Raw genomic sequence first — 16,162 nt, 5'->3', positions numbered from 1 at the left:
ATTATCTTTGGCATACATTTTGTATCATTATCTTTGGAATACATTATCTTTGGCATACATTTTGTATCATTATCTTTGGCATACATAATAAATAGCTGTACAGGACTGAATAGTTTCTAAATATTTCAAACCCAAACTTTATTGTCCCACATTCAGCATTAGTTCATGTTCCTAAAACACCAGTATTTAGGATTTTATATTTTTCAATTACAATTGATCATTGAAACTCAGACTATAAAATATATTTTTTTATTGCTGTGCGACACCTTGAACAAAAAATGAGTAGGTATAAAATATATTAACACTTTCACCTCCTGTGCCCCACACAGAACCTGTTCTTTATCCTTTTGCTTCCTGTACCTTATCCTCTCTTAACCCTCCCTCCTCAAACACAGCATCCTCCTCCCCCTCTCTTCCCAGCTCCCTGCCATACACTCTCCTAATAACGGTACCCTCTTTCCGTTACAAAGCCACCTACTCACACACACAGTACACTCCTCACCCACTGTCTCTTGCACACAGTCGCTTCTCACCCTCACAGCTCCACTCACATTTCTCTAATGACATAACCTATACTGTTACAAGAGTTATCTGCACAAACTGTAAAAGCTTGATGATGTCACTATGGTCAAATATAAGTGAGAGTAGATTTAGAGGTTGTGGAGTTTTCATGTTGTGCAAAGATCTCAAGAGGGGAGTGGGAGAAGTTTAGGTTAGTAATTCCCTTGCTTTTGAAAATGTGATAGAAAATGCAAACTGAAAATAACATAAGTATTAGTTAGTTTCCTTGTTTTGTTTTTTTACCAAGAAATCAAAACAAAGATAATGAAAACTGCATATTCACTTTAAGGAGGGTTAATCAATCCTAAGATAAGAGATGTATTGTAAAGAAATAAAATAGTATATTGTCACAAATCAGTATGTGCATTCAGGGGTTTGGTTAGTAAATGAATGCCGAATATGGCCACCACCAACAGCATTCAGCTATTTCTGGAGCCAGATTTCTTCTACTGAAAGTTCAACAAACTAAGATCTGGATTTATTTAATTATTACCGTGTACATTTTTTTACTCCTTTTCATCTTGCTTTTATTTCATATGTTTGCACTATTTTTCACTACATGATTCTGATCACTGATATCAATCATATACATGTTTAGTTTGCATATTACTACTAGGGGTTTGTTCAAAACATGGTTCATGCATAGGTGGTACTGTCCCAGGATGAGCAGATTTGGGATTGTTCTAAAACTAACAAAGAAAATAGTAGACTACCAAGTAACTTATGATCCCCATATATCAAGGTTAAAAAACTGACCCAAGATAACTGGTTCAGTAAACGATAAACTTTTTAAAAAAAAAATGATTGATGCTTATTTTTGGGGTCCCTAAGGTTTTCCATATCTTGGGAATTGTCATCATTCGAGTATAAATAACGAAGAATTCCACTTTCTACAAAGAAAAAGGCAGACAACTTAATTCCAATAAACTTTATTTAGTACAATTTTCACAGAATTGTAAAACAGCACAAAATTAGTGAAATTATATGACCTGTAATATTAACTCTGTTGCCCTTGTAATGGAAAAGTAAAGGCAATGTTATTTGATCTAACTCACTCAGTAACTAGATATATTTTTTCCAAGTTCTAAACATTAGTAAGGCTATGCAACACAGTCTCCATTCCATTATTATATATTCATAACGTATTATAAAGCCAAGTAGATATTAGTAATGTTGATTGATATTCATATATTGTTGGTATTGATTTAGCATCTTAGGGTTGAGTCGGATTAATCCTGCAAGAAGAAAAACAAATAGGTTTTATTATGTACAACAGATTTTGTACTAAAAGATGTTATTTTCCTTTTTCTTAAGTTTTAAAAATGAAAAAATATAGCAAAAAAACTAAAACAAAAATGGGTCCCTTGTTTTTTTTTTTCCATACAGATATCATGACATTCTTGTGTACCATATTCTGTAAACCCTCTGAAAATTAAAAGGGACAGTCTACTTTATTTTTTATTGTTTAAAAAGATAGATAACACCTTAATTACCCATTACCAAGCTTTGCATAACCTGAAAGATTGCCTTTTCTTCTGACGGGGAGAGGCCACAGCTGCATTCATTACTTTTGGGAAATACAGAACCTGGCCACCAGTAGGAGGCAAAGACACCCCAGCCAAAGGTTTAAATACCTCCCCTACTTCCCTCATCCCCCAGTCATTCTGCTGAGGAAACAAGGAACAGTAGGAGAAATATCAGGGTTAAAAAGGTGCCAGAAGAACAAATAAAATATAAGGCCGCCCCATAGAATAAAAACGGGTACGGAGCTGTGGCCTCTCCCTATCAGAAGAAAATAAAATTATCTGGTAAGCATAATTTAAGTTTTTCTTCTTAAACGGGGAAAGGCCATAGCTGCATTCATTACTTTTGGGAAACCAATACCCAAGCTATAAAGGACACAAAATGCAAAACAGGAGGGAAAAAAGAAAGGCGGACCCTAATCTGAGGGCACCACAGCCTGAAAACCTTTCTCCCAAAGGCTGCTTCAGCAGAAGCAAAAAACATCAAACTTGTAAAGTCTGGAAAGAGTATGTAAGGAGGACCAGGTAACCGCCTTACAAATCTGATCCATAGAGGCCTCAGTTTTCAAGGCCCAAGAGGAAAGCACTGCTCCCGTAGAATGAGCCATAATCCTCAGAGGAGGTTTATGTCCTACTGTCTCAACTCCTCAGCCAAAAAGATAAGGAAATCGAAGAGGCCCTCTGACCTCCATGCTTCCCAGTAAAAGAGAACAAACTGAGAAAGAAGTTTGCCTGAAGATAAGACTTCAAGGCACAAACCACATTTAGAATTACGTTAAAAATGTTCCTTCGACGAAGAAGGAGTAGGACATAAGAAAGGAACCACAATCTCTTGATTAATGTTGCGAATTGACACAACCTTAGGAAGAAAACCTAACTTGGTTCGTAGAACAGCCTTATTTGCATGAAAAGCCAGATAAGAAGGGACGCATTGCAAGGCAGCAATCATAGATACTCTGTGTGCAGAAGCAATAGCCCGTAAAAAAGGAACCTTCCAAGACAATAATTTAATGTCTACTTAATGCATAGGCTCCAACAGAGCCCATACAAAACTCAAAGAACAAGATTCAAACTCCAAGTAAGAGCAATAGATCTAAACACAGGTCTGATCCTAGCAGAGCCTTAACAAATGATTGGACATCAGGAAGCTCAGCGAACCTCTTGTGCAGTAACACAGACCGGGCCGAAAACTGTCCCCTCAGGGGACTTGCAGAAAAGCCCTTCTCCAGTTCATCCTGGAGAATAGATGCGACGAGCAACCAGCTTACGAGCTTGAATGAGAGTAAAAATAACTCTCTCAGAAACACCTCTCTTGGCTAAGACTAAGCTTTCGATCTCCACCCAGTCAGCCTCAGAGAATCTAGACAAAGATGAACAAAGAGACCTTGGTCAGTAGATCCCTGCAACAAGGTAACTTACACGGAGGAGATAATGACATCCCCACTAGTTCACAAACCATATCCTTTGCATCCAAGACTGAGCAATCGGTATCACTGACACCTGCCTGATTCGAGCCACTACACTAGGAAATAGTGGTAACAGCTGGAAAAGATAAATTATATTGAACTTCCAAGGTAACACTAATGCATCTGTTAGCTCCGCCTGAGGATCCCTGTACCTTGACACATATCTGGGTAGCTTGATATTGAGGCGTCATAAGATCCACCTCTTGGAAATCTCTGCAAACACTCGGGATGGAAAGACCATTCCCCCAGATGAAAGGATTGCCTGCTGAGGAAATCCGCTTCACAGTTGTTCACACCCGAAATGTGGATCATTGACAGCGAACAATATATGGGTCTCCACCCACTCCAGAATCCGATATACTTCCCTCATAGCTAGGGAGCTTCTCGTTACCCCCTGATTGTTGATGTAAGCCACAGAGGATATATTGTCTGATTGGAATCTGATAAACTGGGACAAACCCAGTCAAGACCAAGCCTTCAGAAAATTATATATTGCCCGAAGATCCAATGCGATCGGGAAGGAGCTTTTCCATAGGCCCTGTGCCTTCCTGGCACCCCTAACAGCTTCCCATCCTGACAGACTCACAACCGTAGTCACAATCACCCAGGATGGTCTTGAGACAGATGGACGTCCCTTGGGACAAGAGATCAGGACAAAAACACCAAGAGAGCGATTCTCTCAATCGGTTGTCCAGAGAAATCTGTTGAGACAGATCCAAATGATCGCCGTTCCACTTCTTCAGCATGCGCAGTTGCAACAGTCTGAGATAAAACCTGGCAAAGGAAATTATGTCTTTGCAGGACACCATGAGACCAATCACCTCCATACACTGAGCCACAGATGACCTTAAGGAGACTGGAGGGCAAGACATGTTGAACTAGCTTGCAACATCTCTGGTCTGTTAGAAATATTTTCTTGTCTGTGGAGTCTATTATAGTACCCGAGAATTCTACCCTGGTACTTGATACAAGAGTACTCTCTCTAGATTTATCTTCCATCCATGGGATCTAAGAAGACAGAGGAGAAATTCTGAACGGTCCACTTTTCGAAAAATTTCTTGGAGCCGTAGCTAGACCAAACGGAAGTGCAATAAACTGGAAGTGCTGGTCCAGGAACACAAACCTTAAGAACTGGAAGTGGTCCTTGAGGATTGGTATGTGAAAGGAGCATCCTTCAAATCTATTGTGGTCATGAACTGCCCTTCTCAAACGAGGGGAAGAATGGACCTTATTGTCTCCCCTTTGAACGAAGGGACATATAAAAAAAACTTGTTTAAGCACTTTAGGTCCAGAATTGGACAGAAAGTTCCCTCCTTCTTTGGGACCACAAAAATGTTTGAATAGTATCCCAAACCAATCACTGCGATAGACACTGGGACAATAACTCCTAGGAGGACAGATCCCGTACGCACCCCAGAAAGGCTTCCCACCTCTCTGGTCATGAAGACAGGAGAGGATTAATCTGCCCTTGGGTGGCTGAGACTAGAAACCTATCTTGTAACCCTGAGCTATGACCTCCAGGACCCTTGGATCCTGCACATCCCTGAACTAAGCAACTGAAAAGAGTGACAGACTGCCCCCTACACGATCCAGAGAGGACCGGGACCGCCCATTCATGACAACTTAGACTTGGTGGGCTTCTTGCTCTGCTTGGATTTATTCCAGGACTGAGTCAGTTTCCAAGAGCTCTTGTTTTGCTCTGGCTTAGCGGAGGACTGCTTACATGGGCTTTATCAGAATGAAAAGAATGAAAATTGTCCCTTAGACTAGTTCATATTCTCCTGCGGTAGGAAGGCACCTTTGCCCCCTGAGACCATGGAGATAAATGAGTCCAGGCCTGGACCAAACACAAGCATTCCCTTAAAGGGGAGGGAAAGAAGACTAGACTTAGAACCCGATGGGCCTGAACAGAAAAGGCTGAAGCCATAGCATTCCTGCGAATAATTACAGCATTACAGGAAAAAGAATTAGTAACCCTCAAGGCCTTAATTCTTTCCTGAATAACATTGAGGGGACCTTCGCCCTTGATCAAAACCCATAAGGAGTTACACCCATAGGTAGCTGCTCCAGCAACCGCGGCAACAGACACCACCGGTTGAAACAAATATCCGTATGTTGAAACATCATTCTAACAGAGTTTCCATCCTTTATACATGGGCTCTTTAAGCGAAGAATTATCCTCAAGCGGGATAGTAGTACATTTAACAAGGGTGAAGATAGCGATATCCCTTTTAGGGACAGAACCTCACAACTCCAATGAGAGTACAGAACCGGGAACATTTTGTTAAAGGGAGAAGAGGGGAAAAAGGAATCCAATCCTGTCCCATTCATTCTCAATAATGTTCACCATCTAACAGGAGCAGGGAAGGATAAGGTACCACCCTGCCCTCAAACTCTATCCAATTTAGGAATCAAAGGTTCATCAGGCAATTTGTCCTCTGGAACCTCTGAATTCGCCAAAATCTTCCTTTAGAAGAAAGCGCGAATTCCTAAAACTAAAGTGAGGCAGCAGACTCTGACCCAGAATGTTCATACTCTGAAGTCTCAGAAAGAATGTCATCCTTGGATAACCCTATCAGTTAAATCTAATAAATTATCTGATGTACTCTGGGAAGGAGTGCAATATGTAACCTTTCGCTTGCGTTTATCAGGGCAAGGTAAAGCATTAAAGGCCACAGACACTGCCGTCTGAACTGCACTGTAACGTCTGGAGAAAAAAATTACACCCTCCAGATAAAGGATCAGCAATGCTACGGGAAACTGCATGTGTAGAGAGATAAGAATGTATGGTATGCACCTCACTGGAATGACAACTCCTCAGAGGTGGCGGCCGAGTGGTATCAAAGATGTTTGATATTATCACATTATCAAGGCATATGGAACATAATTGAGGGGGCAGAACTAAGGGACAATAACTCCTACTAAAACAGATCCTGTACACACCCCAGAAAAGCTTCCCACCTCTCTGGTCAGGAAGACAGGAGAGAGAGGAGGAATCTGCCCTTGGGTGGCTGAGACTAGAAACCTATCTTGTAACCCTGAGCTATGACCTCCAGGACCCTTGGATCCTGCACATCCCTGAACTAAGTGACTGAAAAGAGTGGCAGACTGCCCCCTACATGATCCAGAGAAGACCAGGATCGCCCATTCATGCCAACTTAGACTTGGCAGGGCTTCTTGCTCTGCTTGGATTTAATCCAGGACTGAGCCAGCTTCCAAGAGCTCTTGTTTTGCTCTGGCTTAGCGGAGGACTGCTTACATGGGCTTTATTAGAATGAAAATAATGAAAATTTTCCCTTAGACTAGTTCATATTCTCCTGCGGTAGGAGGGCACCCTTGCCCCCTGAGACCATGGAGATAATTGAGTCCAGGCCTGGACCAAACAAAATCATTCCCTTAAAGGGGAGGGAAAGAAGTCTAGACTTAGAAGTCATATCCACAGACCATGACTTCAGCCAGAGCCCGATGGGCCTGAACAAAAAAGGCTGAAGCCATAGCATTCAGGTGAATAATCTGCTTATTAGCATAGCATTACAGATAAAAGAATTAGTAACCCTCAAGGCCTTAATTCTTTCCTGAATAACGTCGAGGGGACCCTCACCCTCGATCAAAACCCATAAGGAGTTACACCCATAGGTAGCTGCTCCAGCAACCGTGGCAACAGCCGCCACCGGTTGAAACAAATATCCCTAATGTTGAAACATCATTCCTAGCAGAGTTTCCATCCTTTATCCATGGGCTCTTTAAGCAAAGAACTATCCTCAAGCGGGATAGTAGTACATTTAGCAAGGGGGAAGATAGCGATATCCCTTTTAGTGACGGAACCTCACAACTCCATTGAGAGTCCAGGACCGGGAACATTTTGTTAAAGGGAGAAGAGGGGAAAAAGGAATCCAATTCTGTCCCATTCATTCTCAATAATGTTCACCATCTAACAGGAGCAGGGATGGATAAGGTACCACCCTGTCCTCAAGCTCTATCCAATTTAGGAATCGAAGGTTCATCAGGCAATTTGTCCTCTGGAACCTCTGAATTCGCCAAAATCTTCCTTTAGAAAAAAGCGCAAATTCCTAAAACTAAAGTCTGGTTCCTCTGCAGCCGGAGGTTTAGAGGCAGCAGACTCCGACCCAGAATGTTCATACTCTGAAGTCTCAGAAAGAACTTCATCCTCGGATAACCCTATCAGTTAAATCCAATAAATTATCTGATGTACTCTGGGATGGAGTGCAATATGTAACCTTTCACTTGCGCTTATCAGGTCAAGGTAAAGCATTAAAGGCTGCAGACACCGCCGTCTAAACTGCGCTGTAACGTCTGGAGAAAAAATGGCCCCCTCCAGATGGAGGATCAGCAATGCTACGGGAAACTGCATGTGTAGAGAGATAAGAATGTAGTGTACGCACCTCACTGGACGACAACTCCTCAGAGGTGGACAGCTCAGTGGTATCAAAGATGTTTGATATTATCACATTATCAAGGCATATGGAACATAATTGAGGGGGTGAAACTAAGGCCTCCTCACAATATAAACAGGAATTAGTCTTTAGGAATAAAGGGAGTGTCCTCTACGTAACAGAATCCTCCATCGCTAGTGCAATAACAGGAAAACTATAGAAATAAAACATCTTATTTTATAAAAAAAACTGCAACGTTATATCCCAATGGCTGGGGCACTCACCACCTCCCATGACCCAGACAGTACAGAGATTTAGGATTTCTCTCTGATAGACACCCGGTCAGGAAAGAGGGAAATAATTACATAGTGCACAATGCAGGACTGTCCCTGCTATGAGAAAAAGCGCGCCAAGCTTGTAAGCTGCATGGCTCTCAAAGTGAAAGTAAAACCTGTATATTCCATAACAGCCTATGAGCCCATAACATTTCACACATAAAAGCAACATAAAATCAAATAAACATATAAGATTATTCCCCACTGTTCAATAATCCCCCTCAGGAGATATTAACCCTTGATTCTATACAGATAAAAGGAGTCACATTGTGACCCTGTCTTCTTGTGTTATCATACATATATAAAAAATTAAACAATCTTACCAGAATCTATGCCGTGGAACAGTAACATGGCCCTTCAAGTTTGACAGTAGCATCGCTTCTGACATGGACTTGAGTGAAGAAAGCAGGCAGCGAAACTTGTCAACACTGATTGCTTATGGAGCTGTTAATATGAGTCAGGATGGATTTGCAGAAAGACTCTCCCTACATCTCCGGACTCTAACTTTCATCCACGCTCTCACTGAGAGGCTGACAGGACTACTTAAAACTCCAGTTCCATCTTGAAGAGTACTACCCTCCATAAGAGACTACTCCGAAATCTTCTGACACTTCTCTGCCAACTTCCTGTGACGAAAGGCAAAGAATGACTGGGGGATGAGGGAAGTGGGGGAGGTATTTAAGCCTTTGGCTGGGGTGTCGTTGCCTCCTCCTGCTGGCCAGGTTCTGTGTTTCCGAAAAGTAATGAATGCGGCTGTGGCCTCTCCCCGTTTAGGAAAAGAATAAAAAACCCACTGAAATAAGGGGATTACATACAGGTAATCATAGAGGTAAAAAGTATATTAATATAACAGTATTGGTTATGCAAAACTGGGGAATGGGTAATAAAGAGTGCTACAATAGAGGAAGACTAGGCGCTGCCTTAGGGCTCCACGGCAAGGGAGGCCTGCCTGACCATTCTAGTGGTTTACCCTTGAATGACCTTTCTCTGATTCCCTGCCTGTTGCTGCTGAAGACTATCCTGCCTGTGGTGAGTGCCGCCTACCTCATCTTGCGAACTTTCTCTGATCTGGGATATTCCCTATCATTCCGGCTCGACGCTGGGATAAAAGACTACTGGTCGAGTTTGGTCTGATAGTGGAATATCCTACGAGCATTACAATTACACAGTACAGCATATATGTTATCAGTGTATAGGTGCTTTGCATTAATTATACAGTTCAGCATAGTGTATAGATGTCTAACATCTATATTATATAGTGGAGAGTGCTGTGTTTATTAGTATATAAATGTTCATTATCATAACTATAAGTCTGAGTTGTACTGGTCCCCTGGCCAAAACTTGCTAGTACTCCACTGCAAGTTAATGTTCTATTGTAAGGCTTGAAAAAAATTATACTTAGTGTGACATTTTCCCATAACAGTTTCTGAGAATTTGAAGTTCAAGCTTGCAAGAGGGAGTCTGAAATCACAAATTTAAGAAGCAGTCTCTAGTGATTGCAGGTGGACACGTTCTCTGCTTGAGAACTTGTCCTCCTGCAGCTTGATACATTTTTCTCTTAGACATGATAGTATCAGTCTAGGTATAATGGTGAAAAACAGGTCACCCTGTTTCCAGGTTTTATATATTGTCACCATTGTTTGATTTATTATGCAGAACCACCACTGATTTTCTATGTTGTGCAGTGCCACACTTTGGTACATTATGCCATGCAGAAATTAATCATTATAGCTATTATTTTTCACCCAGATAATTTAAATATTTCATCAAAAATAAGTCAAACCTGTCTGGGGTATGCATAAGGGTATTTAGAAAATCTTGATTACTTACACAGGGAATGCAACCTTCAATGCCTGGTCCTGTGCATCTGTTGAAATAAAAAAGTAAAGAAACAAAAAAATATTTCCTATAATTCCATTTAAGCAAATCAGATTATATTTTTTAATTGCTTCATGTTTTCAGCAGTGGGCTCTCATATTATTTTTACCTCTTCAGCACAGAGGAGAGAACCTTAGTTCCATGCATCATATTCTCTGCCCTGTAACATTCTCCTGCACAGAGCTTATATCTGCACCTTATTTATCATTGAAAATAAGCAATTATGCTTCATGTAAGTTATATATAAACCAATAGAAATATTTATACAGCCCCACTTGTAGCTTTGTTATTGCCCCTCTTCAACAAACTGTCATGGAAGAAAATAGATCTAAGTTTCATTGTTTTTTGGCTTCTATTTTATCTTTTTTTATATATTATTTTTGTGCCCCAAAAGATAATATTTTAGTGCCCCAAAAGATTTTTTTGTGCTTATATATTAATTTGGCACCCTAATACACATTATTTTTGCGCTCCAATATACATTGTTATTGCGTTCCAATATACATTACTATTATTGCGCATTGTTATATTTTATTTTTGCGCCTTGTAGAGCCCTTTTTTTGTAACATTGCTTCAACAACTGGTAGAGAATACATTTCTAATGCTGTTCTCCACAGTAGTTATGGAGAACTTTAATGCACACATTTGCAAAAAAACTTTCAGTACTCTATAGGAGAAAATAAATTATACATTTGTAACTAGTTGAATTAATGAGCTGTACTATAGGAAATATGACTAAAAGGATCTAATTTAACCTTTTTTTTTTTTAAAGCACGTTCTCCAAGGAGAATGGGAACAGAGTAGGAGAATTTTACAGTCGAACTTGCCCAATTTTAGGCACATATTTGAATGATAAATAGGGGAAATATTTTTCATGTGCATTTTTAGGGGGAAATATAGGAGAATAACAATGATAAATCTTGTCTAAGAAATGTATCTTTAAATCTCCTTAGCTCTCCTATAGAGAAGAGAAAAAAATAAAATACTTAAAAAATTGTTTGTTTGTTTTTTTGCACTTCTCCATAGGAGAGCTAAGGAGATTTAAAGATAAACTTCTTAGGCAAGATTTATCAGTGTTATTCTCCTATTTGTGCCCCTAAAAGATCAATACCAAGGGTTGTCTAATTATTTATATATATATACACACAAAGTTACCAAAGAAGGCAGTCTCCGTATTAATTCAAGACGTTTAATCCGTGAACGTTTTCGGGTTGCCCCCATCCTCAGACTTGGATATGAATTGTTTGGAGTGCACCATGGCAGATATGATTTGATAGTGAGTGCTGGATCCTACAAGTGATATATATATATATATATATATATATATATATATATATATATATTGACAGCAAGCAGGCCAGCACTCACAGTTAACATTTCATCCACCCAGGGTGCTTCCATAGTATTTCTTTGATGTAACGTTTCGGGGTGTTACCCCCTTCGTCAGACAATACAAAATAACAAACAAATGTTTATTTTGTATTGTCTGATGAAGGGGGTAACACCCCAAAACGTTACATTAAAGGTAACTTTGGAAATTCTGGCAAGTGCATCCCCATTCTTTACTACTATATACAGTATATATATATATTGGGGACCATGCTTTTGATTTGTTGTAATGCTACAAATAATGTATATAAATTTTGAAATCACGCATGTCTACAGAGTATGTGAATTATTGACTCAAATATCTCTCTTTGCCTAAAATAAGTATTATTTTTCCTGACATATTTGGGTGCTGGACAAATAAGGTCTATATTTTCTCTTGTTTTGAAATATTAAATTAATACCCTTATCCGTGCACTATACTGGGAAGTGTGTTCCTATATAGGACACACAATATTTTATCTCAGTATATAGAACTGTGTAATTTACTAAACTAGGGGTGCTGATACAATATATATAATTTGTATTCTGACTACTCTATGTGGTCTTTCTTTCCTGTACCTTGCACACTAAGTATATATTTAGCAATTGAGAGATCCCTTTAAGTCTAAGTAACAATATATAAGAAATAGTTCTACATTATTGAGTCCCTAATCAAAAATGGCTGAATTAAATGAAAGTGAGTGGCAGTATGATGTAGATGATACCTTTTCGGTCCCATCTAATACTGAGGGTACTGCTTCAGTTTCCTCTGAAAATCCAAGCATATACAAATCATTTAAAGTTTATAACAAAAAATTGTTTAAAGAACAAAAATTAAAATGGGAGATATCTAGCCTTGAGAAATATGTTGAAATGAAGATGATTCCGAGAGGACTTAGGATAAGAAAAAGACCAGGAGCTAATTTAGACAATCCCTTAATGGAAAAATTCCAAATTAAATGGGATGAATATGCATCTAAATGCTCTATAAATTGGATGAATTTAATGATAGAGGAGAATAAACTTAGACTAGATAAAATCCAAAAAGAACTATCAACAGCTAATAATGAAGTAGATACTTGGAAAGGAAAAGATGAATATGAGAGACTTATGGGCCTAGCAAAAGTTGAGCTTCGCAAAATTCAAGATTCAATTAAATTTAGAAAGAAAAAGAAATATCAAAGAGACTGGCAGGACTATCAGGACAAAAAGGTTTATGACTATGCATATAGTGCCTCTAGTGGCTCTGAATCAGAAATTTCTAGTGGAGAAGAAAATAAAACACAAAGTTCCTACAGAGAACAACAAAAAAGTTTTTTAGGACACAAAAACACAAATCAAGGAGAGGGGGGAGGAAACACAAATGGCAGAGGCAGAGGCAGACGCAGATATCCACTCAGACAGAGGAGGAAAAGAAATTTGTAAATGTAGTTAATCTGTCAGATAAAAATCTTACTGACAGTCAAATAGAAGTTTTAGAGAAAGGATTAACCTTCTCACCAGTGAACAAATTGGATAAATTTGAACTGGTGAAGGACCTTCACCTATTTGCACGAAAAATTGTATTAAACAAAACATTTGAAAATAAAACAGATAGAAAAACTTTGAATATACATGACAGGCAAAGTGTAAAAATTTTAGAGGAACTACAGGAAGAAATATCAGGCCAACCAAGTGAGACAACATCTATAGGTTTCAGCGATTTAAAAAAAAACTCAGAATATATGCCTGCATTATCCAGTATCCCTCTTATACACAATTTTGTTAAATTAGTGGAGACATTGACCTTTTGAGCACAGATGAACCTTTGTCTGATAACTTAACAAAAAAGCAGAGAACTGCACTAAATGCTTTACAGAAGGATACTGCAATAACCATTAAGCCATCAGACAAAGGTGGTAATATTGTGGTCCTAAACACGAAGGACTATGTTGATGAATGTCAAAGATTGTTAAGAGACCACAAACAATATAGCACTCTACGCTTTAATCCAACAGAAATGTATAAAGAAGAACTGATTCAAATCTTAATAAAAGCTAAAGGTGAAGGCATTATAAATCAAAGAGAATTTGATTTTCTTTTTGTAAAATTTCCAAAAACAGCAACCTTCTACAGCCTACCAAAACTGCATAAGAACAAGCTACCACCGCCATTATATCGGGCATGGGCTCATTAACTGAGAAAATTTCACAATATGTGGACTTTTGCCTTAGACCATACTTACTAAATCTCCCTTCCTACATTAAAGATGTGTTAGATGTACTGAAAAAACTGAATGATATAACTGTATCTACAAATACCCTATTGGTTGCAATAGATGTTGAGTCGCTCTATTCGAGCATCCCTCATGACAAAGGGATAGAGGCAATCAAATATTTCCTGATTCAAAGAGGTATTGAATATGACAAGCATACTAAATTTGTTTTGGAATTGTTATCTTTTATTTTAAAACATAATTATTTTCTTTTTGGCAATAAATGCTATCAACAAAATTTAGGAACAGCAATGGGGACCTGTTGTGCCCCCACATTTGCTTGCCTCTATCTAGGAAAATGGGAATTCGATCAGATTTTAAATTGTGCAGAAATAAATGACTCCATCTCTTTATGGCTAAGATTCATCGATGACGTGTTCCTCCTTTGGGAGGACACTGAGATGAAATTCATAGAATTTATGGAAAAATTGAATCAAAATTTAATGGAACTTAAAATTCACCTACAGTTATAGTAAAAATGAAATTACATTTTTAGATCTTATTAATGATAATAATTGCCTAAAAACAGCTACATTTCGCAAAGACACTACAGGAAATTCCCTATTATTATTTAATAGCCATCATCCAAAAAAACTAATACAAAATATTCCTTATGGCCAATTTCTAAGACATAAAAGAAATTGCTCAGAAGCTGAACAGTTTAAAATTGAAGCAGGAGCTCTAAACAAAAGATTTAGAGCAAGAGGTTACACACAACAATGTTTAAAAAGAGCGTTTAATAAAACAAAAAGTAAGAATAGGGAAGACCTACTATTTGAGAAAGCAGAAGATAAATCAAAATCATCTTTGGTTCGATTTATAGGGACTTACAACCAAAAATGGCAGGACATTCGTTCAATCCTAAACAAACACTGGCATATATTATGGATTGATAAATCAATTGGGAAATTTGTAGGAGAAACTCCACTGATGACTCCAAAAAGAGCTCCAAATTTGAAAGATTTTCTGGTTCAGAGCCATTTTGAAAATAAAAACACAGGGAATTGGCTAACCAATAAAAAGAATGGAAATTTTAAATGTTCACACTGCTCAGTTTGTAATAACATGCTAGTAGGCAAGATTTGTTGTGATAAATTTGGGTCCTTCCATACAATAAAAGGACATGTAACTTGCAAAAGTGAAGGAGTAGTCTATATGGTCTCCTTTAATTGCCCCCAATACTATATAGGAAAAACATATAGGGAGCTCAAAGAAAGAATAAAGGAGCACAAAAGGGACATTAAAAACAAGTGTACAAAAACTAGCAGTGTAGCACGGCATTTTGCTGAGTTTCATAATAGTGACAAAAGACTTCTAAAATTTAGAGGTTTGGAAATAGTGGACTTAAAAGGCAGAGGAGGTAATCTAGATCAGATCCTATTATGCAAGGAAAGCAAATGGATTTTTAACCTGAAAAGTCTGAAACCAGAGGGTTTAAATGAAGAGCTAAACTTTGGCTCTTTCCTGGGAGACTGAAGCAATACACATATTAACAATAATAGTTAATAAATTTGTATCTAACAAGATACTATAATATCCAAAGTATAGTTAAAGTCATTTTTTCCAAAGAAATAAAACATTAATTTTGTGGACTCTATAATGTATGAACGAACAATATTGTAGTAGAAGATGTGTGATATCATAGTATTGTATATTGATAATAGCATAGCAATAGTGATAGTTACATTGGTTTAACATTTCACCTGAATGGCTTCAATATATAGTTAAAAAGTGTTTTGAAGGCGGAGCATACTGTTTAAATATCATGGGGAGCAATCTCCAATCATGCACAGCCGGAAGAAGCCCGAATGGAACCCGGGTGAAACACGCGTAGCTGCTTGTTTGGTTGGAGCGGTGCAACAGCTGAGCACCGTCCAACAGCTGATTTCCCAAAATAATCATACTTCCGCTGAAGGTAAAGGCGTGCGGATGCACTGAAAGAGCCTGAAAAACTGCGGAGGAGAAAGTAAAGTGATTAATCCAAACCCGGTTTGTATCGAAACAATTGGAAGCAACGAGCAGGTAGATATGGCACCTTGATATGTAACTATCCGAACACAGAGGAAGCAGGTACTTGTTTATTTTATCTCCACACGCAATACAGAACTGTCACAGCGAGTTAAAATGTGGTAAGAAAGTAGCCATTTTTTTGCTGGAAGTGATAAAGTTACAAAATAGCATTGGAGAGTGCGAAGATACAAGTTACACCTGCTGTGTTAATACTGCTGACTTGGTGCGGCTCCTGCATTAACGTTGATTTCTAAAAGTTTGGGATTACAAATATGTCATATGAAGGCATTTCAATTTATCCAATACCGGTAGATTAACGGACTAACTTACTAATTTCCACTAACAACCCGGGTTGTGGACTTTGTGTTCAATA

The 16,162-nt window shown here is 38.5% G+C and overlaps 1 protein-coding gene across 1 annotated transcript in view; it reads right to left on the bottom strand.

Moving 5' to 3' along the window:
- Positions 1-1,474: 1,474 nt before the first annotated feature.
- LOC128660624 (epidermal growth factor receptor) overlaps positions 1,475-16,162 on the bottom strand; it is a 411,537-nt gene continuing 396,849 nt past the window's right edge. Inside the window, exons 16-17 of the mRNA XM_053714555.1 lie at positions 10,110-10,146; positions 1,475-1,796 (exon numbers count right to left, since the gene is read on the bottom strand). Coding sequence (XP_053570530.1) covers positions 1,791-1,796; positions 10,110-10,146 — 43 coding nt within the window. The 3' untranslated portion in view covers positions 1,475-1,790. The remainder of the gene's footprint in view (positions 1,797-10,109; positions 10,147-16,162) is intronic.

The sequence above is a fragment of the Bombina bombina genome, chromosome 5 (genome assembly GCF_027579735.1).
Source record: "Bombina bombina isolate aBomBom1 chromosome 5, aBomBom1.pri, whole genome shotgun sequence".
Lineage (NCBI taxonomy): Eukaryota > Metazoa > Chordata > Amphibia > Anura > Bombinatoridae > Bombina > Bombina bombina.
This window is presented reverse-complemented; position numbering and strand designations above follow the sequence as displayed.